This window comes from Podarcis erhardii (assembly GCF_964252035.2).
Source record: "Podarcis erhardii genome assembly, chromosome: 5".
NCBI lineage: Eukaryota > Metazoa > Chordata > Lepidosauria > Squamata > Lacertidae > Podarcis > Podarcis erhardii.
In genome coordinates, this window is record NC_138509.1 from 55,355,372 (window position 1) to 55,381,392 (window position 26,021).

General features: G+C 40.3%; 1 protein-coding gene across 1 annotated transcript in view; it reads right to left on the reverse strand.

Moving 5' to 3' along the window:
• Positions 1-5,231: 5,231 nt before the first annotated feature.
• CFAP58 (cilia and flagella associated protein 58) overlaps positions 5,232-26,021 on the reverse strand; it is a 79,810-nt gene continuing 59,020 nt past the window's right edge. The window contains exons 15-17 of the mRNA XM_081863598.1: positions 14,090-14,209; positions 11,007-11,140; positions 5,232-6,421 (exon numbers count right to left, since the gene is read on the reverse strand). Of these exons, the coding sequence (XP_081719724.1) occupies positions 6,301-6,421; positions 11,007-11,140; positions 14,090-14,209 (375 nt within the window). The 3' untranslated portion in view covers positions 5,232-6,300. The remainder of the gene's footprint in view (positions 6,422-11,006; positions 11,141-14,089; positions 14,210-26,021) is intronic.

Consider the following 26,021-nt stretch of genomic DNA (forward strand, 5'->3'; position numbering starts at 1 on the left):
CCATAGGAAAAACAAACCATCAGAGTACATTCTTCAGGCTATAAACAGTGGACGCGTGCACAACTACCTTGACAATCACCTCACTGAAACAGTACACAAACTCACCTGAAAGCAGACATGGTAGTGACAAAATGTTGTGTGGTTAGCCTGGAATTCCAATTTGGTACTCAGGTTACCCTGCATGTGTTGCATCTTTGGTGGGTATCTCCTGAAGCGCTTTGGAAACTACCGTATTTTTCGCTCTATAACACGCACCTGACCATAACACGCACGTAGTTTTTAGAGGAGGAAAACAAGAAAAAAATATTCTAAACGAAACAGTGGATATATGATTTTTGTGGTTCATGCTGTGGCCACAGACATGTGATCTGACGGTGAGTTTGGGGTAGCCCAATGCAAAAATCCTGAGGATCCATGTGGATCCATGCTTTGTAACCACGTTTTTGCGCCATTGCGGCCCCATGAAACAGTGGGTGCGTGTGTTTTTTGGTGCAGGCTGTAGCCATGGATATGCTATGTGATCTGATGGTGAATTTGGGGTGACCTAGTGCAAAAATCCTGAGGATCCATGTGGATCCGTGCTTTGTAACCACGTTTTAAGTGGGGAGGGAAGGAAAAGAACTCAAGGGACAAGGAGCACGTGTGGGGGGTGTGGAGAAGGATGCTGCTGATAATGCAGGAGAGGCTCCTCTCTGGCTTTGCTCCTTTAGAACAAGCAGGCTCTGCGTCCCTCCCTCCTCCCCGGCAAGGAAACCATGATAGTAACCACTCTGAGACAAATCAAGAAAAATTGCGACCAACACTCTCCCCCAACAAGCGCAGTGAGGTCAAAACACACACACACACACACACACACACACACACAGAGAGAGAGAGAGAACTGGCCCTAAAGTCGCAGGGCGCTGGAAGTCGCAGGGGCGCTGGGGGAGTGAACGGGAAGCAAGAGAAGGAGAAGGAGCCCTCAGACACACAGAGTGTCAATTCTAAAGTCGGAGGGACAGCGCAGGGAGAGCGAAGGGGAAGCAGGAGGAGGAGAACGATAGCTCAAGGACACACACACACAGCCCCTACAGTGGCTAATCCAAAATCGGACAGCAAAAAACTGCAGGCAGGGACAGAGAGTACGGGGTTGTTTTAAAGCAGCCAACCCCGCTCTGCTTCTCTCCCTCCTCCCGGCTAGGCTGGCTGAAAAGCTTTGCTGCTACTTAGCAGCTCAGTGGGGAGGAGAGAGGAACATAGAGGACGGGGTTGTTTTAAAGCAGCCAAGCCCGCTCTGCTTCTCTCCCTCCTCCCCAGCTCGGCTCGCTGACAGGAGCCGCTTACACCTGCTTTGCTGTTTCAAAGCAAGCCACGGACTGCTCACAACTGCAGCAGATTCCCCCGCCATCTGTAGGCATTTGCTCCATAACACGCACAGACATTTCCCCTTACTTTCTAGGAGGAAAAATCTGCGTGTTATGGAGCGAAATTTACGGTATTTCCTGCCAGGACAGTGGTTCTTGATTGGCATAATACTGTTCATTTAAATGCATGCACATTCTGAATCACCACTTACTAGTGAAATAAACTTTCAAGTAAAGGTAAAAGGACCCCTGACCATTAGGTCCAGTTGCGGACGACTCTGGGGTTGCGGCGCTCATCTCGCTTTATTGGCTGAGGGAGCCGGCATACAGCTTCCGGGCCATGTGGCCAGCATAACTAAGCCGCTTCTGACGAACCAGAGCAGCGCACAGAAACGCTGTTTACCTTCACGCCGGAGCAGTACCTATTTATCTATTTGCATTTCATGCTTTTGAACTGCTAGGTTGGCAGGAGCAGGGACCAAGCAACGAGAGCTCACCCTATTGCGGGGATTCAAATCACCAATCTTCTGATCAGCAAGCCCTAGGCTCTGTGGTTTAACCCACAGCGCCACCCGCGTTCCAAACTTTCTAGTAAGGAGGGGCAAAACCAAAACTGTTTTAAAACTGGTCAGGTGACAACTGGGTTTGCTATCAATGAAACTGATTGTTCAATGTACTTTGGGCAGAAAGAAAGGGAGAGAGAGAGCTTCTAAGTTGTGCTAGCATGTTGCAGTAAAGCATTAAAATAGTCCTGTGCCTCTAAGGGTAGCCCTATTATTAGACAGAATTGATGTGGGTGTCATGAAACGGCACCAATTTGTAACTTTAAAATTTACTACTGATGCATTTTTCTTTCCAGAGAGGGGTGCTTGTGGGGTTTTCTCTCTCAGGTGCCACCATAACTTGCCAACCTGCACCTTGACTTAGGGAAGCAGCAGCACAATTTGCTGTTCTGTCTCCTGAATAAAAATACCCTCAACTGGCCCCAGGTGCCCCCTTAAGGATCAACACATTTAATGTGGCAAAAGTCTTCATCTTGTTTACAAAAACTCATGCCAAGATAAATTAGTTAGCTATTAAGAGCTCACTGGATAGTTTGGAATAGTGTATTCTGAAGGGGATCTAATCACAGAGTTGAAGGTATTTACTACAGACCTCAGCATATTCATCTAATCCAAACCACACTTTGCCACATGCTGAGAAAATGTCACAGAGGTAAATAAAACAGACAAAGAATATTAGAATTGCATTCTGGGCCTGGAGCTGAGTTCAAGGGATACCAATGTGAAAAGGTGAAAGGTGCCGAAAGCACACACTGCTCACAGTAAGGTTGGCTTGCTGGCAGATGATAAAGGCAGATGGAAAATCACTTACCCTGAAGCACTGAAGTAAATTATGAGAGAGATCCCCTGAGAAGACATGAGGTGAAGCTCTTGATCAGAGAAACAACACTGGCATGCATTTCCCCTTGATACCCCTTCATTTGAATTTTCAGTTTTGTAAAGGGCACTGGGTTGACAGCCCTAGAAATGTGCATCTGTTCCTTTATAAAGCAAGTAGTGTTGAGATGCTGGCACTTACCTGCTGCCCACATGGCCTCAAACCAGACTCCAAACCTGACAGCTTCATCCCCCTCTTCACCTTTATGTCCATTCCCTAACGTTTGACCTTTAATTATAGTCTAATGAATGAGGTACTTTTCTGAGCAGAAACTGCTTTATAGCAATTTTCCAAGAAATGAACTCAACAAATGTGTCTTGTTTGTTTTTAAAAAGATACCTGGCACTTTTTACTCCCACTTTTGCCCCTAACACCCTTTGGAAATGGCACTGTGAAAGTCTCACACCATATTTCAAAAAGTAAAAGCCAGGACACACAGAAAGTTGTTGAGCTTTTCAAGAAGACCCTGAAATTGTTGGAGTTTCTTTTATATACAAAAATGCCAAATTGACTTGCCTTTGAAATCCTGGTAATGCGGATGTTTGGCAGCCCTAACAACATCTGTGTGACAAAATCAGGCTGCTTGTATAAGCTGTCCTGCATCATCCATCCCTTTTTGCCATATGAGATTAGCCAGTTGCCATTTGGAGCAAAGTAGGAAATTTTGGGGTGACTGCTGAAACCACCTTTTTTCACCTACTCCATACTGCAAATCTGAAGAGCTGTTGATCAATTCAGTTGGCTTTTTCAGCATAACAGGCATGTGGTACAGCCATGGAGGGGACTTGGCTTCACTTCAGTGGTGAGCACTGAAACGGCACAAATTTGGTGAAGGGATGTTTACCCACTCCCATCATTATAGCTGACCAACCTTGTGGAGAGTGGATATGGTGCTGATGAGGCCATCCCTCTGAATGCTAGACAGCAGGGGGAGATGGTTCTGCTCCTTAGCTTGCAGTTTTAAGTGAACAGGCTATCAGGGCACTGATCACTAATCAGTTACCAGGCAGGTTAGAGGTGCTGAACATGGATGGTAAAGGAAAAAGATGTTACTCTTCACTAAGGTAGATGACCCACACTTTTTTCTAGTTTTTTCCCTTGCAGGTCCTTAATTAAATTGTGACCTTTGACCTCAAAACCAGCCTCACATGCTCATTGCTGGTGTGGAGGCAATTTGACAGTTTGCATTTCGTAGATATGAATTGCCAAATAAAAAAAGTAATTTGACCAAGACAAACCATTCTTACTGTGGAATGATTGAAATCTGAACCCCCGTCTTTCTAATTGAGCACTTATTTAAGTGGGCAGTAGCCACACATCACAAACCCCTTTCCTTTTTTGCAGAACGTCAGCAAACACAGCTTGACCGTATAAAAAAAAAAATTCATATTCACCCAACCTTAAAATCTGCTGGGAATGATCCAGCTGAAGTAAAGCACTTTTCAGCTTGCTCATACATATGCTTCCTCTGAAGTTTAATCCTCTTGAGTTGAAAAGAATTTCCTTCCTGGTAAGTTTTATTAGGAACTGTAGCCTTACAATTTCCACTGACTTAGCACATGATTGCCTATCTCAGTTGAAATCAACAGAGGTTAAAAGTGCTTTTCTTTAGCTGGATCATGTTGACATTATACAGGACAATGACTCAAATATCCTTGGAAAATATGAGCTCACTAGGAACCTGAGATGACGTTTCAGTTATGCTTTTGCTGCTTTCATTAGCAAAAGGGTCAAGGTGTAGGGGGAAATGAGAGCAATGATTCTGCTAAAGTCAGCATACATCCTTTTATCCTACGAGGAGCCACCTGTCTATACAGAAACATGCCAGATTACCTGCTGGTATTAATAAACTTAGCTTTGTTGACTCTGGTGGCATTGTGCCAGGGTAAAGCAGCTACACCTTCAACTATGTATTGTTCCAATTTGTACTGAATGGAGACAAATTTCATTATAAAGAAAACAAAATAAACACATATGCATATAATAGCATTTTAAGAAAGTTGTGAAGATGTTTTGGGAAAGAATATAAAAAACCAACATGTCTAAGGACTTACCCACAAAGCTGGTTCAGATGTTCTTTTTCTGATTGCATTTAATTCACCAATGCAGTACTGGTAAGATGGATGCTCCAACCTAAATCAGTCTCTGCTGGTCCATGCAGCTGATGCAGCAAAGATACTAGGAGTTGTACATTGCATATTTTGTTTATAGTGGGTTGATTGTTATGATGGTAAGAAAATGGTAAGAAATATAATTTTAAGTATTCACTGGTATCTTCAGGAAACAAGACACGAAAGACAGAGACCCTAACAAGAATAATAATTGCTTCAGAAATTAAAGACAATGGCAATTCCTCCAATAACTAAGTATCTTTGTCCTTTATATAAAAGCAAAATGATTCCCCATCACAGATTATTTGATTTCTATGAAATAAACACTTAACATTAATAGTTTTCCAAAGGGGCTTTAATATACAATTCTGTATTCCACCAAACAAAAGATCAATATCTTTGCAAAAGTTTTTTTTAATGAAATATTTATCAGGCTCTCTCCTGGGAGTTTTTCATCCCTGAGGCAAGAATATATCAAAGACATTTTATTTTAAACTCTTATCCCCATTCTTCAGCACCTCACATATTGAAATTATTAAATGGCTTGCTAATGAATGTTAATTAAATCTCTTTGGTTGAAAAGGTTTTGGTGTGGGGAGGTATATATGATGTAAAATGTAAACAATCTTTAAATGTTGCAGAACTAAATCAGTGTCTTCCTTTTAACAGGTTCGAAAATGTAAGGTTGGTTATATTTAGACTCTAGATTGAGAAACAAATTAATGAAAGATAGGCATAATCTAAATGTACAGACTGAGATGTACAGTCAAAGATGTTGCCATCATACTAGCTAGCTAGCATAAAAAGGAAATACATTCACCAGTAAAGGCTTAATGTTATCGCATACCTTCCCAATCAGTTTTGAGAATGACTTTAAACTTTCACAGATTAATGTTGTTCCGATAAAGTGATGAATTCTAAGCTTTATATTTTCTTAAGCTAAATTATTAGCATTCTAGTTATTTTTCATGTTTTTTCATGCTGAAGAAGAGGTAGTTTAAGCCAATATAGATATGGATATTTTACAGTTGATTACAATTTTATATGCAATATATTTACTTGGAAGCATGTATCACTGATTTCAACTGAACTTACTTCTAGTCTTGAGTACTTTGAAGTACAACAAAAACTGTAAAATCGAAATATCTGCTCCAAATATATCTATAGGATGGGGAGTGACTTCATTATGCGCAGCATTCAACTAACTGGGCATAAAAAATAGCATTGCCTATGCCAGAATGCTACCTTTAATGAAAGAACACAGTAACCTCGAAGAAATATTTTGCTACAAATTATTTTAAAAACCATAATATTATCTAATCTGTATTCAAAAACATTTTAGTTCAGCTGGACATGCCAATGTCTCTTTTCCATTCTAGTGGATGAGGTTTAATGATGCAATAGTGTTAGGCTACAATTTTGGGAGGTGGGTTGCTAAGCGGGAAACCACCTCCGGTGAAGCGTGAAGCTCTGGCTCTCGTTCCTTGGTAGTCATGCTCTATGTTACTCAAGGCTCTCTCCTTTTCCCTTAGGGATGGAAGTAGAAAAGAAAGAAAGAAAGAAAGAAAGAAAGAAAGAAAGAGGGCATATTATTACATTTTTTATCTCAGTATCATTTTGAAAAGTTCCAAAAGTTTTAATAGCAGCAATAGCTCTATCAGGAGATCATTAAAAATAAGTTGATGAAAGCTTGTTTAGCTAAACAACCACAATTAGATGCCTGTTTGGATCTAATTAGGTGACTGCTTACGGTACGCAGAATTATTAAAAATTAGAACTAAATGAGCTCTCCTAATGTTACCCCCTCAAAATGGTCACAGTTTCTCATTAAAAGAATAATAAATGTAAGACTTGGAATTTCTAATCTTGGCACTGTTCCTCCAAATGATTATTTGTTTTTCAAATAAAAAGCTGAAATCATCAAAGGCAAAAAAAGGATTCCCCCCCGCCTCTTTGTTGAATTTTAATGAAGAAATTGTGTTAGCCATTTTCACCTTTAACAGATTTATAGAGATAATTATCCAGTTCTTTTTACACAAAGCCAACACTGCCTATATAACTTTGAACTGATAGGTGTGACCATTAGACTTAAAGCCATAGGAAGAACAATCACAACTTGAATTTAGCAGCCTTAAGAGAAAGCAGCATAGTTTAACTATCCACTCAGATATTTAATGTGGAAAGGGGGGGGGGGAGCCAGGAGAGCAATGTGAAAGACACATTTTCCTGAACTGAGATGGACAACTACATAAATGGAGCAAAATATTCAAACAAATTTATCAGATCACTGTAAACTGGTGGTACTAAAGCACAAAAATGCTGTATTATATTTTTTCTAACAATTTTTTAAAAATCTTTGGACTTTTTATGGTACAGATCAAAGCCTCAAAAATGTCTGAAGCTAAAAATAGGTTGTATGTATCCAGTGCTAGTTATCCCCAAAGCATACCCACTAAAATTAATGGGCACGTCTCACCTAAGATCCATTACTTCCACTGCATATATTTTGAGTAGAACTTAGTTGGATACAACCCTATGGTTCAAAAAACTAAATAGTTTCCTGGAGAACATTTTAAATTTGCTTCCTAGTAAATGTTTTCTTTTAAAAAGTAATTCAAGGACTGTGGCACTGAGGAAAAGAGAAAGGGTGAGATTGTGGCAAGCATGTATGCAACTGTGCACCAAACTCTCCTAAATAATGACTAATGTGCTGTGATCCAAACATGCAACAGAGAGCAAGAAGCAAAAGAGAGCTTATGATGATTTTCTGTAGCAGTCCCACAATCATGCCCTACACTGCAAATTTATTCAAGCTGTAATAGACACTGTACTATATACTACACTAGAAAGAAGTAGCTAAACATGTGCAGGTCCCCTTGACTACATGACTATTTTGGAGGCAGAAGGAAGGAGAAGGAAATAGTAAGAAAAAAATAAAGATAAAAAAGAAGAAAGGAGATAGCTTAATTCTCCTTTCTGGACTTATAAACATAATTTACTATGGAAGTGGCATAAAACTGACAAAAATGAAAACCTCATAGTATTGTATGTAATACTCATATATATCTAGGCGTAACTCTATTCCTTATAGATGGTCCATTGCCCTTTAAAAATATAATAGTAGCAGGAAATGAAATTCTAGAAATAAAATACGGCAGAGTGAATTTCTTCCCCTGTAATGCTGAAATGGAAAAGCTAAGCCCAGGGTTCAAATTCTAAAGATTATAGCTGTTTTCAAAAGGACACTTAGCTGTTGGAAATGGATCGCTAGACATTATGGTAGCTTTGTGTATTGATCATAAAGCCCCAGGAAGGCCATTAGCCACGAACAATTGTTGCTAATTCCAAACATCAAGGCAACATTATGCCATTTGCAGATGGGCAGAGGTCGCCTTTGATTGCTGACTGTTTTGCTAATTCAGTCATCAGAACTGTTTGCTATCTAAAAACATGAAGTTCGGGTGGTAAAGGAAGTAACTGGTTTGAAATTAAATTCTGTATTTCTGGTTGCAGAGTATGGAGAAAATAAAAGATAAAGTGCGAGATTGGCTACATTATGCTCAGATTAAAGAAGTTTTTAAGTCGGACAAAAAGATAGGATTCCAGGTGGAAAAATCAAAGTTAGAAACAGAACTGTTAGAACCCAGCTCTAAGACACTTTCAAGAATGTATAACTTGCTGCTAAAATGGAATACACAGGATGAAACAGTTAAAACAGCTATGATAAAATGGGCACAGGACATAGGGTACAACATTATGTTTGCTGACTGGGAAAAGCTATGGACCACAGGTCTGAGATTTACCGCATGTAATGCTTTGAAAGAAAATATTATGAAAATGATATACAGGTGGTACATGACCCCAGTCAAGCTTGCAAAGATATACCATTTGCCTGATAATAAATGTTGGAAGTGTAAAGAAGCTGAAGGAACATTCTTTCACCTCTGGTGGTCCTGTCCTAGAGTGAAGGCTTTCTGGGAAATGATATATAATGAGCTGAAAAAGGTATTTAAGTATACCTTCCCTAAGAAACCAGAGGCCTTCCTTTTGGGCATTGTTGACCAGAGTGTGCAAAAGAAGGACCGAACTTTTTTTATGTATGCCACAACAGCAGCAAGGATACTCATCGCTAAAGGCTGGAAAACTCAAGATTTGCCCACATTGGAAGAATGGCAGATGCAACTGATGGACTATATGGAACTGGCGGAGATGACTGGCAGAATCCGAGACCTGGGAGAAGAATTGGTGGAGGAGGATTGGAAGAAATTTAAGGACTATTTACAAAAACACTGTAAATTGTACGAATGTTAAGAAAGATGTAAGATCTGTAATAATATGGCTCCAACAAATTAGTAACAAAGAATATAAATTTAAACGTGGCTGAAAGAAAAGACAAATTTTGGATAAATAATATGTTAGAATTAAGTTCTTAAAAAAAAAAGAGTGATTTAAATTCTAAGATTTGAGATTTAATACTGGACAATTACATGATATAAACTGAATTAAGTAAATAATTTGCTAGAAAAATTTATGTGCTCAGAATGCAGGAACAAGAGATGTGAGGAAGTCCAAAGATGAGAATGAAATGTGGTTATTGAAAAAGAAAAAAAAAGAAATTAAATTCTGTATTTCTAAATGGGTACTAGTGCAGGTTCTAAAAATCACGTTCTAGCACAGGAAGGAGCGAAACAGGAAAATATTAAATTATTTGAACTGCCCAATGCACATCTAATTCATAGATGGGGAGAAGCATGATTGCAAAAATCAAGACTGGTGACTGAGAACAGAATCAAGAGACTATTAGATCAGGTAAACAACATGTACATGCAGCTAAATAGGCATGTGTGTGATCACATGAAGTTCTAAACATGGGGTTTCTCTCATGTTAAGTGGTTTCTGCATAAGCAAATTGCGATGTTTGAATGGTTTTGAATTGACAGGTATGATATTGAGAATTTCCAGAAGCAGGGATGGTCCAGGGCATGGGTAGGCAAACTAAGGCCCAGGGGCCAGATCTGGCCCAATCACCTTCTAAATCCGGCCAGCAGATGGTCTGGGAATCAGCGTGTTTTTACATGAGTAGAATGTGTCCTTTTATTTAAAATGCATCTCTGGGTTATTTGTGGGGCCTGCCTGGTGTTTTTACATGAGTAGAATGTGTGCTTTTAATTAATTAATTAATTAATTAATTAATAATAATAATTTTTTTAAAAAAAAAGCATCTCTGGGTTATTTGTGGGCCATAGGAATTCGTTCATTATTTTTTTTTCAAAATATAGTCCAGCCCCTCCACAAGTTATGAGGGACCGTGGACCAGCCCCCTGCTGAAAAAGTTTGCTGACCACTGGTCTAGGGTTTTGTAATATGTAGCTGATTTTGGAAGACTGACTATATACTCTTTTCAAATTCCAATGTGAAGGAACAAAGCCCTCATCAATGAGAAACAGCAAAGCAGTTATTGGCATCCGTCTGTCTCGAAAGACAATGGAGTGCACCTTCTGGGGTGAAGTCAAACTGCTAACACCCCATACACCAAACAAAGCAGTGATGGGATGCAATTCAAATAAGTCTGGAAATAGCAAACTCAGAGAGCAATTCAGCATGAAGCTATTATGATCATTACGTCAGTGCAAGCATTTTTTCTTGGAAGTTGAAATGATCTCCCCTTTCCTTCCCCTACAGCCAATTTGGGGGTGGAAGTGGGTGCACAAGGTATGTACAGGGGAGAAGGGGGGAGCCCTGTTGCACTAGCAGGACTCATTGCACTGTCTCCTGCTAATGCAACTGTTTACTTGAGTCTGGACCAACATAAAAAGCCCAGAACAGAAATTAAATGCAGGGGGGAGGAGGGCAGGATGTGGCTGAAAAAAAGAGTTGCAATTAAGGGATTAAGAAAGCTGGGCACTGACATGGGAAAAGAGATAAAACTACACTTGGGGGAATTTTCACACAAGTGACTTACAGGAAGTACTCAATATTTGGCAATTTCACATATCTCACCAGGGGGACATGTATCCACACACATGAGATTGCTGTCATAATCCGATCTCAGCTGGGCAGTAATTTATTATTAAATAATGTAATTATTACCACCACTGATACTATCACTTACTTGTTTTCATGTTCCTTGCGTTTTTGGGTGAGGTATTTCTTCTTTACATTTAGAAGCTCATTGGCAAGTCTTTCAATTTCATATTTGTATTCTTGACTCTGTGATTCATACATGTTCAATTCAGAAGACAAAACCTTAAAAAAAAACCAAGAACAAACAAATGCCATGGGTGCTTTGTTGTCTTCTTGTACCTCTATGGCTTTTATAAATAATTGTTATTTAAATCTGTCCCTGCACTGGGTAACAATTCTCTCATTCTGCATCATCATGATGCATTAATTTATATACTGCTTAGTGTCTGGATGTTTGTAAGCAGTTTACAAAGCATAAAAACCAGTTTCACAACATGGTTAAAATACAGAATCATTAAAAGCATGCCATAATTAAAATACACAATGAACAGCTTAAAATACACAATAAAACAATCATTTAGTTTCATTGATACCAATATTGATAGCAGTTATTATATACAAACTATTTCCATTTGCACAGTACATGAATAGATATACTATACTTACTGATCTTTTGAGAAATTCAAGAACAATATTCAAGTGGCTTAAAAATCATAAGGCTTAGAAAAGAACAAATTTAATGTTTTGTACTTGTGTTTTTGTTTCTCTGAGTTGAATCAGACTAAGTTACAGAGTAAACCCCCTGAAATTAATGCACACGACTAACTTAGATTCAAGTAGGTAGCTGTGTTGGTCTGACACAGTTGAAATAAATAATAAATAAATAATAAATAATCCACTAGCACCTTATAAACCAACTAAGTTTGTTCTGGGTATAAGCTTTCGTGTGAATGTACATTTCTTCAGATACCAATATTGAATATTGAATATTGTTCTTGGCTATCTCAAAAGATTTTTCATACTATCAGAATGTCGCAGTAAGTATAGTATATCTATTCATGTGCTGTGCAAATGGAAGTAGTCTGTATGTAATAACTGCTATCAATATTGGTATCAATGAAACTAAATGATTGTTTTATCGTATCTGAAGAAGTGTGCATGCACATGAAAGCTTATATCCAGAACAAACTTAGTTGGTCTCTAAGGTGCCACTACACATTTATTTATTTTTATGACTAACTTAGGTCCATTAATTTCAATGGATCTGCTCTACCTTTGTTGGCTACAACTCTTTGACCATAAGCATAGACTGCTATTTTAGTTTCAAACATTACTCTATGAGCCCACAAACTTTAAAACAACCCAGACAACTAACTGCTGTGTTTTATCCAATATCTCCGTAATATGTTGAGTGCAAATGCCAGCACAAAAACCTTAATAGTCATCTCCTATCCGAGGTATAAGCTGCAGCCTTAGTTATTACCACCTATGGCAAATGGGTATTACTTTTCACGCTGCTTTCCTTAGAATGCGTAAACAGGGGTGGGAGGAGGGGAAAGAATGTATTCTATTGTATTTTCATGCAATGAAAATGAAGGAAGAGCACTACATTACATATTAGCTGTTGCTGCTTAACATGGTGCATTAAGCGGTTCCAGGAGGCATAAACAAGCTTTTCTCACCCAAGAAATCCTGTCTTACAGTGACAAGGGGTTAAGAAAGATTACTCTTGTCAGCCCTCTAATAAGATGCGAGACTAATATAAGTCAATGCACCGTTAGAGAAAAATGAAGGATTTAGCAATGTTTTCTCAATCCGTTTCTGCTAGCTTGTTAAGGACAGAAGGAAAACTGTTTTGACGGGGATGTTTTAAAAAAAACTCATTTAAAAAGGAAATTAAGTCTCGTATAAAAATCTGGCAGCATCTCCAAAGACCCAAGTGGGATGCACATTTATAGTAATAGGCTGTAAATTTATGCTCTAATTAGATTTTAATTTCTTAATTTTATAAACAAATATTATACCATGAAATGCAAACAACAATGTTAGGAAATTCATACAATAGCTTTCTTCAGAACTGTATGTGTAAAGAACTCGTGGGCATTTCCCAAAAAGCACAGTTCATGTGATTCATAAGAATAGTCATGCTAAATTATGGATCACCAAACTTTATGATAGTGGCAGGTTTTTTTCTGTTCTATTTCCTAATGATCCCAACATGGAATTTGCTTTTTTCAAAGCTGCCACATACATCTTTATCAAGTTATCCACTATGACCCTAAGTCCCATTCCTAGACAGTCACCATCAGTTCAGATCCCATTAGCATATATGTGAAATTAATCATTTCCCCCCTATTGTGCATCACTTTACTCTTGCTTACATTGAACTGCATTCCCTTTTTATTGCCCATTCAACCAGTTTAGAGAGATCCTTTTGAAGCTCCTCACAGTGCATTTCCATTTTAACCACCTTGAACAATTTGGTGCAATCGGGAAATTGGGCTGCTTCACTGCTCATTCCTAAGCACAGGTCCTAATGCCTATCATTGTGGGAGCTCCACTTTCTACATCCCTCTGTTGGGAGAACGGTCCATTTACTCCTACACTCTGCTTCCTGTTTCTTACCCAGTTACTGATTAATAACAGAACCTTTAGTCATTCCATAACTGCTAAGCTTACTCAGGAGCCTTTGGTGAGGTATTGTTTCAAAAGTATACAGTATCAACAGGTTCACCTCTACTAATACATTTGCTGACACTCTCAAAGAACTCTAAGAGGTTAGGGGTACAAGAACATAAGAACAGACTGCAGGATCAGGTGAAAGTCCCATATAGTCCAGCACTCTGTAGTCCGAGTGGCCAACAAGCCCAGGGAAAGCCCACAAGCGGTGCAGCTGCATTCTCTCTACCCAACAGCTGGTATTCAGAGGCAAACCGCCTCTGAAAAAGACTTTACCAAAAGCATGCTGCTTCTGCTTCGATATGTTACTCAGAAGAATTCTGCCTCTGAATTTGGAAGTCCCATTTACCTTTCTGGGGTGACAACATACTTGTAGTTCTATTCTTGAAGTACTTATCCATGAATTAAGAAGTATACCTCCAGGTTCAAAAGATTTTTCAGAACACAAGTCCTTATGTCCCTGACAATAATGATTTCCTACTTCTGCGGAATACAAGCTATCTATTTCTACACTCACTATTTATATAATGAATTATTGGAAATGACTCTTACTTTAAGCTGCTTGGTCTTCTCCCGCAGAGTGTGCCGATACAACTGCAACTGTTCTGCTGCTTCTGGTCCAGGCTGACGGGCCAAGAGGTGCTTCAGCTCTACATACAGTTTCTCCTTCTCCTAGGAGACAAGGTGAGATGAAACCAATTTGGAAGTTACGATTGTTCACTTGCCACCTTAGAATGTATGTAAGGAGAGGGAATGCAAAGACATGAGAACAGAAATATAAAAACAATCCAGACCATAAAGATTTTCATAAGCTAACTGTTTTGGTTTAGCTGTGGTGCTTTACTTCTTCTCAAACAAAAAATCGTATCTGCTATCTTAGTAAATATGGTTTATCCTGAGTCAATTCCTCCAACAAGTGAGTCCACTTCTACCGATGAATCTATTTTGCACCTGTACTACACCAAGTGGCTACCAGCAAGCATATGAAAATGTTGCACAGTATATTAATGAAAACTGTAAATCACGCTGTAAGACAGTAATGAGGTAATCCTTTCTAATTTTCACAAGGTTTTACAGTTTAAAAACTGATCATACTAAGATATTATTTTATTTATATTTTTATCTTAAAACATTTGCTCTGCCACTCAGTATCATAGTGCTTTTAAGCCAGCCTGCAAGAATAATCATATATAACATATATAACAATTAGCCAAGCACTAATATCCAAAAACCCAAGAAAGCTAACAACATAATTAGAACAGGGCAGCACAGATTTAACAACCACCATACAAATACATAATTATATGGATTACTCATAGGCACAACACAGAACTTGTATCAAGAGCATATGCGAAAATATAAACATGCTGGCCTATAATGCTGATTCAAGCAAAATAGAAAAGCTTTGCATCTTTTCACTGTTAATTTGAGTTGAATTTTGCGTCTCTTTCACTATAGTTTTGCGTCTCTTTAACGAAGTATGGCAAATGCATCTCAAACCATATGGTTCTACTTTTGCAGGTATTCATGTTTATTGAGGTGGCTAGTGCAGAACTCAAGGCTTGAGTTCGCTGATTGCAGTTGCACTTTCATCCTTTTCCCTAGGCTATATAATTGGGCTTAAAACCCCAGAGTGTTTAACATATCATATTGAAGCATACACTGCTGAAGATAAATTCAAATTCAATCCTTTGTTCTAATTTTTAAATTGATTTTATTATCTTTGATGGTTTTTTTTTTAACAATCAAGCTGTGTGTAAATTCTATAAAATAAATAATAATCCTAGCCACTGGCATTTTTTACATGCAGAGTTCATCTTGCAACATGCTTAAGATTTGCATTACCAAATCCACCCCTAATGTACCAGTATTCTATACTTAGTTACAATCACCTGCTCAAAATTAATATTCTGTTGAAACAACATAATGCTTGAAATATGCAATGATGTACTAACAAAACTGATTTAGTCTTCCCTAATTTTCATGATCTTGATCCTGCCCTTTCTTCAAGGAATCTAGGAAATGGTTTGAAAGAGAGGTGAATATGTTAGTACTGTAAAACATGCCCTCACTATAGAGTTTTTGACAGATGCTGAAGACACACCACTTTACCCTGGCCATTGACACTATGCTTTTGGGACCCACACTATATTTGTAATTGCAATATGTTTTAAACTCTTTGCGCTGTATTTTAAATTGTTGTGACCCACCCTCAGATCTTAGAGTGAAAGCGTGGTAGAATAATAATAATAATGTAGAGAATACTTGTATGGGTAGGAATCCATACACCTGCAAAACCTTTGAGTTTGGCCACTGTTGTATCCCAGTTTACTTAGACTTTTTTTTTACAACAATCAAAAAGAGTGCCAGCAATTATTCACCAAAAGTCACCAAATCTGGTCTCCCTTTCATCCTACACAAAGTTCTTTTAGTTTCGGGCTTCCTGTTTCCGGTGCGCCAGGAATGGAGTTTCTCTTGACACAGCGGGAGAGAGACAGACAGAGATAATCAGATAATGATGGAGGAACTTCATTATCTGCATTCATCTTCAGCTGGAAGAGGAACCAGGCTCTTATCTGCCATTTGCTTGGCAGTCTGGCACTCGCTTCCCCATGAATGTGATGGCAGGCAAAGGCACTGGGTGCATGGAGCACTCCAGCTGCTGCGACCCCGCCCCCCATCCTGTCCCTGGAAGCACAGGTTATCCTGTTAATTGGGCTTTAATTGGAGTAAACTACAGACACATGCCAGAGACAATGAGATAAGAAGCTGCAAAAACAACGCAGCTACAAGGATGTGAAAGGTTTGGATTGAGAGCAGATTTCATTTAGTGAAAGAGACGGTGGGGGGAGAGGAGCCCATGGTTTGCTTACTCAAGGTTTTTCTCTACATTTATGATACAGCAAACCCCAACCTAGAATGCAACTTTTATTTTAAAATATCAGCACAAGTGAGGATGGAATAAATTGGGATAGAATATGGAATTTAACAAAATTGGAAATGGGTATGTGAGAGAAAGGAACTGAGGGGGGGGGGGAGAGAAATGCTATGCTTTGAAAATATAGAGCAAAATCCTCCCTAATCTCCATTATCCATAAAGGAATGTGTTTGAGATAAGGTTAAATGGTCATAAATCAGTGGCAGGGAGGAAATGAGCCTACCAACTGCGAGAATAGAAGTTTCTAGATTGACTGTCTGGAAAAATGGTGAAGACAGCTTGTTTAATAATAATAATAATAATAATAATAATAATAATAATAATAATAATAATTTATTATTTATACCCCGCCCATCTGGCTGGGTTTCCCCAGCCACTCTGGGCAGCTTCCAAAAGAATATTAAAATACTGTGATACATCAAAAATTAAAAGCTTCCCTAAACAGGGCTGCCTTCAGATGTCTTCTAAAAGTCTGGTAGTTGTTGTTCTCTTTGACATCTGGTGGGAGGGCGTTCCACAGGGAGGGCGCCACTACCGAGAAGGCCCTCTGCCTGGTTCCCTGTAACTTGGCTTCTCGCAGTGAGGGAACCGCCAGAAGGCCCTCGGTGCTGGACCTCAGTGTCTGGGTAGAACGATGGGGGTGGAGACGCTCCTTCAGGTATACTGGACCGAGGCCGTTTAGGGCTTTAAAGGTCAGCACCAACACTTTGAATTGTGCTCGGAAACGTACTGGGAGCCAATGTAGGTCTTTCAAGACCGGTGTTATATGGTCTCGGCGGCCGCTCCCAGTCACCAGTCTGACTGCTGCATTCTGGATTAGTTGTAGTTTCCGGGTCACCTTCAAAGGTAGCCCCACGTAGAGCGCATTGCAGTAGTCCAAGCGGGAGATAACCAGAGCATGCACCACTCTGGCGAGACAGTCCGCAGGCAGATAGGGTCTCAACCTGCGTACCAGATGGAGCTGGTACACAGCTGCCCTGGACACGAATTTAACCTGTGCCTCCATGGACAGCTGTGAGTCCAAAATGACTCCCAGGCTGCGCACCTGGTCCTTCAGGGGCACAGTTACCCCATTCAGGACCAGGGAATCCTCCACACCTGCCCGCCTCCTGTCCCCCAGAAACAGTACTTCTGTCTTGTCAGGATTCAATCTCAATCTGTTTGCCGCCATCCATCCTCCATGAAGTGATGCAGTGACTTTTGGAAACTGTGAGATAACAGCTTCTCCCAAGACATGACGGGAACCATCAACAGTTGCAGGAATAACAGATATACCACCATATATGGATGGGGAAACATCATGGGAAAAATTGTCACATGTAGGAAAGAATAAGGAGTACAGCTAAAGTTCCTCACTTGAAACTTTATAAATTACCTATTATGCCAACACTAATTGAAATCACAAGACTGTAGCTGTTATATAAGGGATTATTATATCTGGATGGAATGGAATGGAAATTATTAAATTTTTGGAATGCAGAAAAAATGTAGAAGAATGAACTCATCAACTCTAGCATGCGAGGGAGCTAGTTTAATTAAATTGTATAATTTGACATATGAATATTTGGCATTAATAATTGTATTAACTGGATAAAAATTGTTTTGTTATAATGAGGCTGTTATTGGAATGATATTGGAAAATCAATAAAAAATATTTTTTTAAAAAAAACACAGTTCTTCTAGTTTCTCCTTGAAATGATAGATGCCGTAGTTAAACACTTTGCTGGAAGAAAGTCTTTCATCTTTGTCACTGATCTTTTCATTCATATTTTGCATGGATTCTTTCTGCTTTAAATCCAGTCTCATTTTGCAATATTTGACAATGTCCTTACAATGTTCAAACAAAGTGGCTGCATCTTTCATGGTTTGCTTTGTGGCCAGTTAATCGGAAACTGAAAAGCAACATGACAGAGCAGAAAAGACAGTTGCTGAATGATGTCAAATATACTTAAAGCCTTTTTAAAAAATGCTTTGAATTTTTCTTTTTGTTTGTGTATACATGAGAAACATTTTATTGCTGTTCAGAAAACTATGCATATTTTTGTATCACTAACTGTCATGGGCTCCAGAGAGGGGCACTTCAAACCCCAACCAAAGAAAGACAAAGAAACTCTAGGAATAAGTTGTAATTTACCATTTCTTTATCCCAGTTGGAATAATAATAATAATAATAATAATAATAATAATAATAATAATAATAATAATTTTTATTTATATCCCGCCCTCCCCAGCCGAAGCCAGGTTCAGGGTGGCTAACAACACTAAAATAGTGCAACATTATAAAAAACATTATAAAAATTAATTAAAATCAAAATTGATGGCAACCATAAACTAAAGTTCTGTAAAGATTGCCAAAGGAGGGAGTCAGGCTGCGCCCCGACCAAAGGCCTGGTGGAACAGCTCTGTCTTGCAGGCCCTGCGGAGGGATGTCAAGTCCTGCAGGGCCCTTGCCTCTTGTGACAGAGGGTTCCACCAGGTTGGAGCCACAGCTGAAAAAGCCCTGGCTCTAGTTGAGGCCAGCCTAACCTCTCTGTGGCCTGGGACCTTTAAGATGTTTTTATTTGAAGACCGTAAGTTCCCCTGTGGGGCATACCAGGAGAGGCGGTCCCGTAGGTACGAGGGTCCTAGGCCGTATAGGGCTTTGAAGGTTAAAACCAGCACCTTAAACCTGATCCTGTACTCCACCGGGAGCCAGTGCAGCTGGTATAGCACCGAATGAATGTGATCTTGCAGTGAAGACCCCATAAGGAGTCTCGCCGCAGCATTCTGCACCTGCTGGAGTTTCTGGGTCAGTCTCAAGGTCAGCCCCACGTAGAGCGAGTTACAATAATCCAGTCTGGAGGTGACCGTCGCGTGGATCACAGTGGCTAGGTCAGGGCAAGAGAGGTAAGGAGCCAACTGCTTAGCTTGGCGGAGATGGAAAAATGCCACCTTTGTTATAGCTGCAATCTGCGCCTCCATGGAGAGGGAGGATCGAAGATTACACCCAAACTCTTAACGGACGGTGCTGGCACTAATTGCACCCCCGCAAGAGATGGGAGTTGCCCCCTCAATCCCATATCATCCCGTCCCAGCCAGAGGACCTCTGTCTTCGAAGGATTTAACTTCAACCGGCTCCCACATAACCATCCAGCCACAGCTTCCAAGAATCTGATCAGTGTGTCTGGGGCCGAGTCAGGATGGCCATCCATCAACAGATAGAGTTGGGTGTCATCAACATACTGATGGCAGCCCAGTCCAAAACTCCGGACAAGCTGGACGAGGGGGCGCATAAAGATGTTAAAAAGCATCGGGGAGAGTATCGCACCCTGCGGCACTCCACACACCAAGGAGTGGCGCGATGACAATTCCCCCCCCAAGCGCCACCCTCTGTCCCCGACCAGAGAGAAACGAGCGCAGCCATTGAAGGACTGTGCCCTGGATCCCTATGTCGGCAAGGCGGTGGTCCAGGAGTTCGTGATCGACCATGTCGAAGACTGCTAACAGGTCTAGAAGAATCAGCAGCCCCGACCCGCCTCGATCCAGCTGCCTGCGGAGATCATCTGTTAGGGCGACCAGAGCCGTCTCGGTCCCATGACCAGCGCGGAAGCCGGACTGGAATGGATCCAGAGCCGATGTTTCATCCAGAAACCTACCAAGTTGTTCAGCAACCGCTCTCTCAATCACCTTACCCAGGAATGGAAGATTCGAAACCGGGCGGTAATTGGATAGATCTAAGGGATCTAATGATGTTTTCTTTAAGAGCTGGCGCACCACTGCCTCCTTCAATTCCCCTGGGAATGTCCCGGTGCCAAGGGACAAATTGATGATATCCCCCAGGGGGCCTGCACCTTGTCTGGACACGCTCTAATCAGCCAAGACGGGCACGGGTCGAGAGGACAAATGATGGGCTTTCCAGCTCGGAGGAGTCTGTCCACATCGGCTGGGGATATCCGGTCAAAGTGGTCCAATACTGGACCCGAGGACAGTCGAGGGGCCTCCAGTTCCTTTATTGTATCCAAATTGGCAGGGAGGTCATGGCGGAGCAACAGGACCTTCTCCGCAAAAAAAAGCTCGCAAATGCCTCACAGCTGTGTGTCAAATTGTTATTTAAATTTGGCTGTCCTTCGAGGGACGTTAAAGACCAAATTATACTAAATAATTGCGCCGGGCGAGAGCTAGCGGATGCAATGGAGGCCGAGAAGTAGGACTTCTTAGCGGCCTTCACTGCCATCTCGTAGGTTTTCATAAAAACCCTATAAGATGTTCTTGAAGCTCCGTCATGGGCACCCCGCCATACTCGCTCTAGCCGTCTGAGGTCCCGCTTCATTTTCCGGAGCTCCTCGGTAAACCAGGGAGTCTGGTTTCTGTGGGGTCGCAGAGGGCGCTTAGGTGCGATCTCATTGATGGCTGCCAGTAGCTGGGTATTCCAGCCCTCAACAAGCTCAGTCAATGAGTCGCCAGGGGGAGAAAGGTCCCGCAAGGCTTGATGGAATCTATCAGGGTCCATCAGCCTCTGCTGGCGAGCCCAAATCGGCTCGCCACCTAAGCAGGGTGGGGGTGGAACGTCAATCCTGGCTTTCAGAGCGTAGTGATCAGACCATGGCACCTTCATCGAAGGAAACATGATCACATCTATACCGACGCCAAATCCAGCGTGTGGCCTGCTTGATGTGTGGGGCCCGAAAGAAACTGGGAGAGCCCTAGTGTCGGGAATCTGGGAATCTGTATTGGATTTAAAATAGTTTTCATATATGTAACTTTCAGCTGTTTTTATATAAATATGTTTTAATATATATTTTTATATAGGTTTTGTGAAGTTGCCACTAGATGCTTCATAGGAGGTGATTAATAAATGAAATAAGTGGTATGTTGTGAACTACCCTGTTATCTCTGGATGAAGGCAAAAATCTCTGGATGATATGTGCAAAAATCAGGAGTAAATATAGCTCTGCTCAGACCTCACTTGGAGTACAGTGTTGGATTTGCAGCATAACAGTTAAAGGAGGATGTTGATAAACTAGAAATGATTCAAAAGACACCAAAGCTTATAAACAGTCTAAAACGCAAGCCATAGAATTATGAGGAAAGTTGTGCTTTGAATGGAGCTGGGAAAGGGGGTTAAGTTGACTTCTGTGGAATTTAAAATGTTATTAAAGAAGATTAACAGTTGCTCAACATTTTCTATAAGGATAAAGCAATGGACTTGGACTACCAGAATACAGCTTTCAGTTAACATTGGAATGGGTAAAGACAATAGCAGCTTAGGAACAGTCTAGAGAAGCTGTGAAAATTTCTTCTCCTGTAATTTTTAAGAGATTGGGCAGTCATCCATTAGGAATTCTTTTGGCATATGTTATTCTCCAGAGCAGGCATAGGCAAACTCGGCCCTCCAGATGTTTTGGGACTACAACTCCCATCATCCCTAGCTAACAGGACCAGTTGTCAGGGATGATGGGAATTGTAGTCTCAAAACATCTGGAGGGCCGAGTTTGCCTATGCCTGCTCTAGGGGCATATGTGATCCCCTCCAATTCTAAGATTCTGCAATTTAAAGAATATAGCTAATACCTAGTGGAAAGGGTTTATTGACCCTTGAAAAGATTATTATGAAGAAGACTAATTCCGAGTTCGGACAGCACATATTTTTCAAATGAAGCTCTGGCATGTCTTTAAAGCCAGTAGAGGGCCAAACAGACACAACTAGCAAGAGCCGGTGTATGTTAATCAGTAAAATCAAAAGGTCTTGGGAAATTAAATAGCAAATACATGGCACAGCTTAGAAATGGCTTAGGTGCTAGAAAACAAAGAAACAGAATGGTCTCAGTGGCTTCAGAATGCCTCTTCATATGGCTTCCTTCCAGTTACAATTTCTTCATGGAGCAGAAAAAAACAAACACGGTCCCCAGATGTTATCTGCTAAACCCAAGTGTTCTTTTATGACAGATGGGTTATCATCGGCATCCAATTGCTATATTGGATCAGACCAGCGGTCTGTCAAACCCAGTATTTTTTTCTTGGAACTGTGGCCAATGTCGGATTATGCTGTGAAAGAGCACAGCAATGGAGTATATTTAAAAATCTAGTATTTATTCAATTAGTCCTTTACAAGCTGAACTGAAAATGGAGAATAATCACTTTTTTCCTTCCACCATAAAAAGCATTTCCCCTTTTTTCTAGGGCAAAGTAATTCGTTGTCATTTGTTTGCGAATTCAGAAGTCTACACCACTTAAAAAGAAGGAGGGGGGGAAGGCAGAGACATCACCTTGCCAACAAAGGTCCGTATAGTAAAAGCTATGGTTTTCCCAGTAGTGATGTATGGAAGTGAGACCTGGACCATAAAGAAGGCTGATCGCCGAAGAATTGATGCTTTTGAATTATGGTGCTGGAGGAGACTCTTGAGAGTCCCATGGACTGCAAGAAGATCAAACGCATCCATTCTTAAGGAAATTAGCCCTGAGTGCTCACTGGAAGGACAGATCATGAAGCTGAGGCTCCAATACTTTGGCCACCTCATGAGAAGAGAAGACTCCCTGGAAAAGACCCTGATGTTTGGAAAGATGGAGGCCACAAGGAGAAGGGGACGACAGAGGACGAGATGGCTGGACAGTGTTCTCGAAGCTACCAGCATGAGTTTGACCAAACTGCGGGAGGCAGTGGAAAACAGGAGTGCCTGGCATGCTCTGGTCCATGGGGTCACGAAGAGTCGGACACGACTAAACGACTACGCAACAACAGCAGACCACTGAACCTCATATTTCAATGCACTCCATGGTGAGCCACTTCAAAGCCCCAACTGGCTGCAGCTTAATATTTTTTTCCTTCAAATACACCTTATTCTTCCTAGCAAGAGTGACCTAATCACAAATCTTGTAAGATTTCAATACATGACTACACTACTGACAGTAAACAAAGTCCTAAAAGGCATTAAGCCATTCTGAATTAACTTTCACTGTATTATAGAGAAAGCTGATTTTTAAATCATATGAATGGTGCTGAAGTGACAGTCAATTGGGGCTTCCAATAAAGGCAACAGGTCTGAAAAATATAAGCTTGAGGGTTGCCTTTTGGGAAACTTTGTGGGTCTCCCGTGTGTGTGTGTGCTGAAAATGGTTGCTAGATAGCATTTCAACCGAACAAATACTTAAACAAAAAACGTCCTCTGCTTTTCCATTGGTGTTATTCTTTTAAGAAATCAGTAGAGATATATTGCCCTTCTATTAAGATAAGGGGTGATATCCATTGTTAGTCATACTCAAAGAAGAACCATGGAAGTCAATGGATTTAAAGAACCTACCGTAAGTCTGTTAATTTCAGTGGGTCTACTCCAAATATGACTTAGTCAACCTAGAATCCCAGAATCTGTCTTAATACAGGTTTAGCACTTCATCAGAAGATTTCTGTTCTAATGCAATTGTCTGTTAGAAATGAAACCCTAAACTACTAGTTTCTGGATTACCTTAAAAATTAAGTACTGCACAATAAACAGACAAATATGTTGGGAATCTGTCAGTACCATAAATGACTCAGAAAAACAAGAGAAAAGGATGGTAATGTTAAAAGGGACATCCTTGACCAATTTTTTATTTTTTGCTCGATGTATTTAACTAGTAATGAGTTTCAGACCCGCATTTCTGTAGAAAGCTTTGCATCATGAGACTTCAACCAGAAAGAAAGAAAAATATTTTAAACAGAGATGTAGAAGAAGAAAAAAGATTGAACCCACATGGATATTTTGCTTCACATTTAAGCTGCCTTTGCTGATCATCCTCTTTGCCTGCTTTTCTTGCTACTATGTAGCACTATAAGTCTTCTTGTCAGACTCCTGGGTGTGAATAAAAAGAATTGTAGAAAAAACATCTATCTACAGTACACATACTTCTAGTTAATCACTCAATTGTGTGGAATGTGGCCAATATTTTCAAAAGCAATTCATGATCTTGAAGCCCGGAGCCAGAGAGGCTGCACTTGTTATGAATAAAACTTACCTAGTTTTAGACTTTTTGGTATCCATGAACAAAGATACCAAAATAAAATGAAAAATATCAATATCATTTACAAGATACATTTTCTTTCACAATACAACCTCATAATTATTACAGAGATCACTGTTTTGAAATTATCCCACAACAAAAACCACTAGTTTACTCATAGGTGAAATTCCATTATGCAATTCAAAATAGGATTGAACTGTTTTTCATGCTGTTGGCTTTTCCATTAATTGTGACTATAGAAGATGGCAGCTGTTTTCACAACCAAACATGTCCCAGCCTTGAATGTTGTACATGTTTGTATTTTGTAAGAGGGTCCTGGTAATATGGATAAATAAGGAGCAGCTGATAGACCGCTGGTCTTATTTGCAATTGGTTTCCAATTTATTTCTCTCGTAACCCTCAACAAGGGCCAACCAAGTCCTCTGAACATTGTGCAATGGAGTGGATAATAACCCCATTTAGAGACAATGCATACATTTCTATTAGAAAGTGAAATCTATCCTATGCAGCTGAAACTGGTTTCCTCTCCAATATGTATTACTGCCATCATCTAGCAGCAGCAGAACCACATGTCTTGTATTACACCCATTATTATTATCACTAAACAGCATCTATTTCTTTTAAGTCTTGCCATTTAATTTGTCACTGAGTTAAGATCACCAAATGTCAGGGAAACATCAAAAGGAAGCCCATTATACTTAATTCTTTCTTCTTCAAAGAAGAAACAAAATGTGTGTTAACAGTGGTCATTTGCCTACATTCTGTTACTGTATTCCAGTAAGCCAGAAGTTGCACGGAACAAGGCGGACAGGACTCCTGAATCCCATTTGACAGAGTTTATCTTTCCAATTTACTTAAAAGCAAATGCAACCAAAATTATAGATACTAAAGAAGTTTGGTGTTTCTGTGTGTGCAGGCTGAAAGGCAAATCTCCTCCTCTCAAAAAAAGAAGCACCAAATCAAACGAGTCCCATACCCATTCTAGCTTGGATATAGCTTGAAGAGGGGTTTGCCTCCAATCCCCAACTCTTGCCCTCCCTGCTTCAAAGGCAAACCACCCCATTTTTATTTATTTTTTACAAAAGTGGCAAAAAAGGCTCATTAACTCCATTCCGTATTTGAAACGGTACACCAGAGCATGGGTATGGCCCAATCGCCTTCTAAATCTGGTCCGCAGACATTCCGGGAATCAGCATGTTTTTACATGAGTAGAATGTGTCCTTTTATTTAAAATGCATCTCTGGGTCATTTGTGGGGCATAGGAATTCGTTCACTTTTTTCTTCTTCAAAATATAGTCCAGCCCCTCACAAGGTCTGAGGGAGAGTGGACTGGCCCCCTGCTGAAAAAGTTTGCTGCCCCCTACCCCAGAGCATGCTTGAGGCTTTAAGAATTTGACATGTCTGCACAGCTAACATGGAGAGCTCTTCCCCCATAAATCTTGTGTTCCCTTCTGGATTCAGACTGCCCATAGCTTGGACATTCATTCACAAGGTTCTATTAAATATTTTCATTATTTGGATGTTTTATGCCACTTTGCTTCTCTAAAGCCTGACTTACTGCTGCTCGACATTT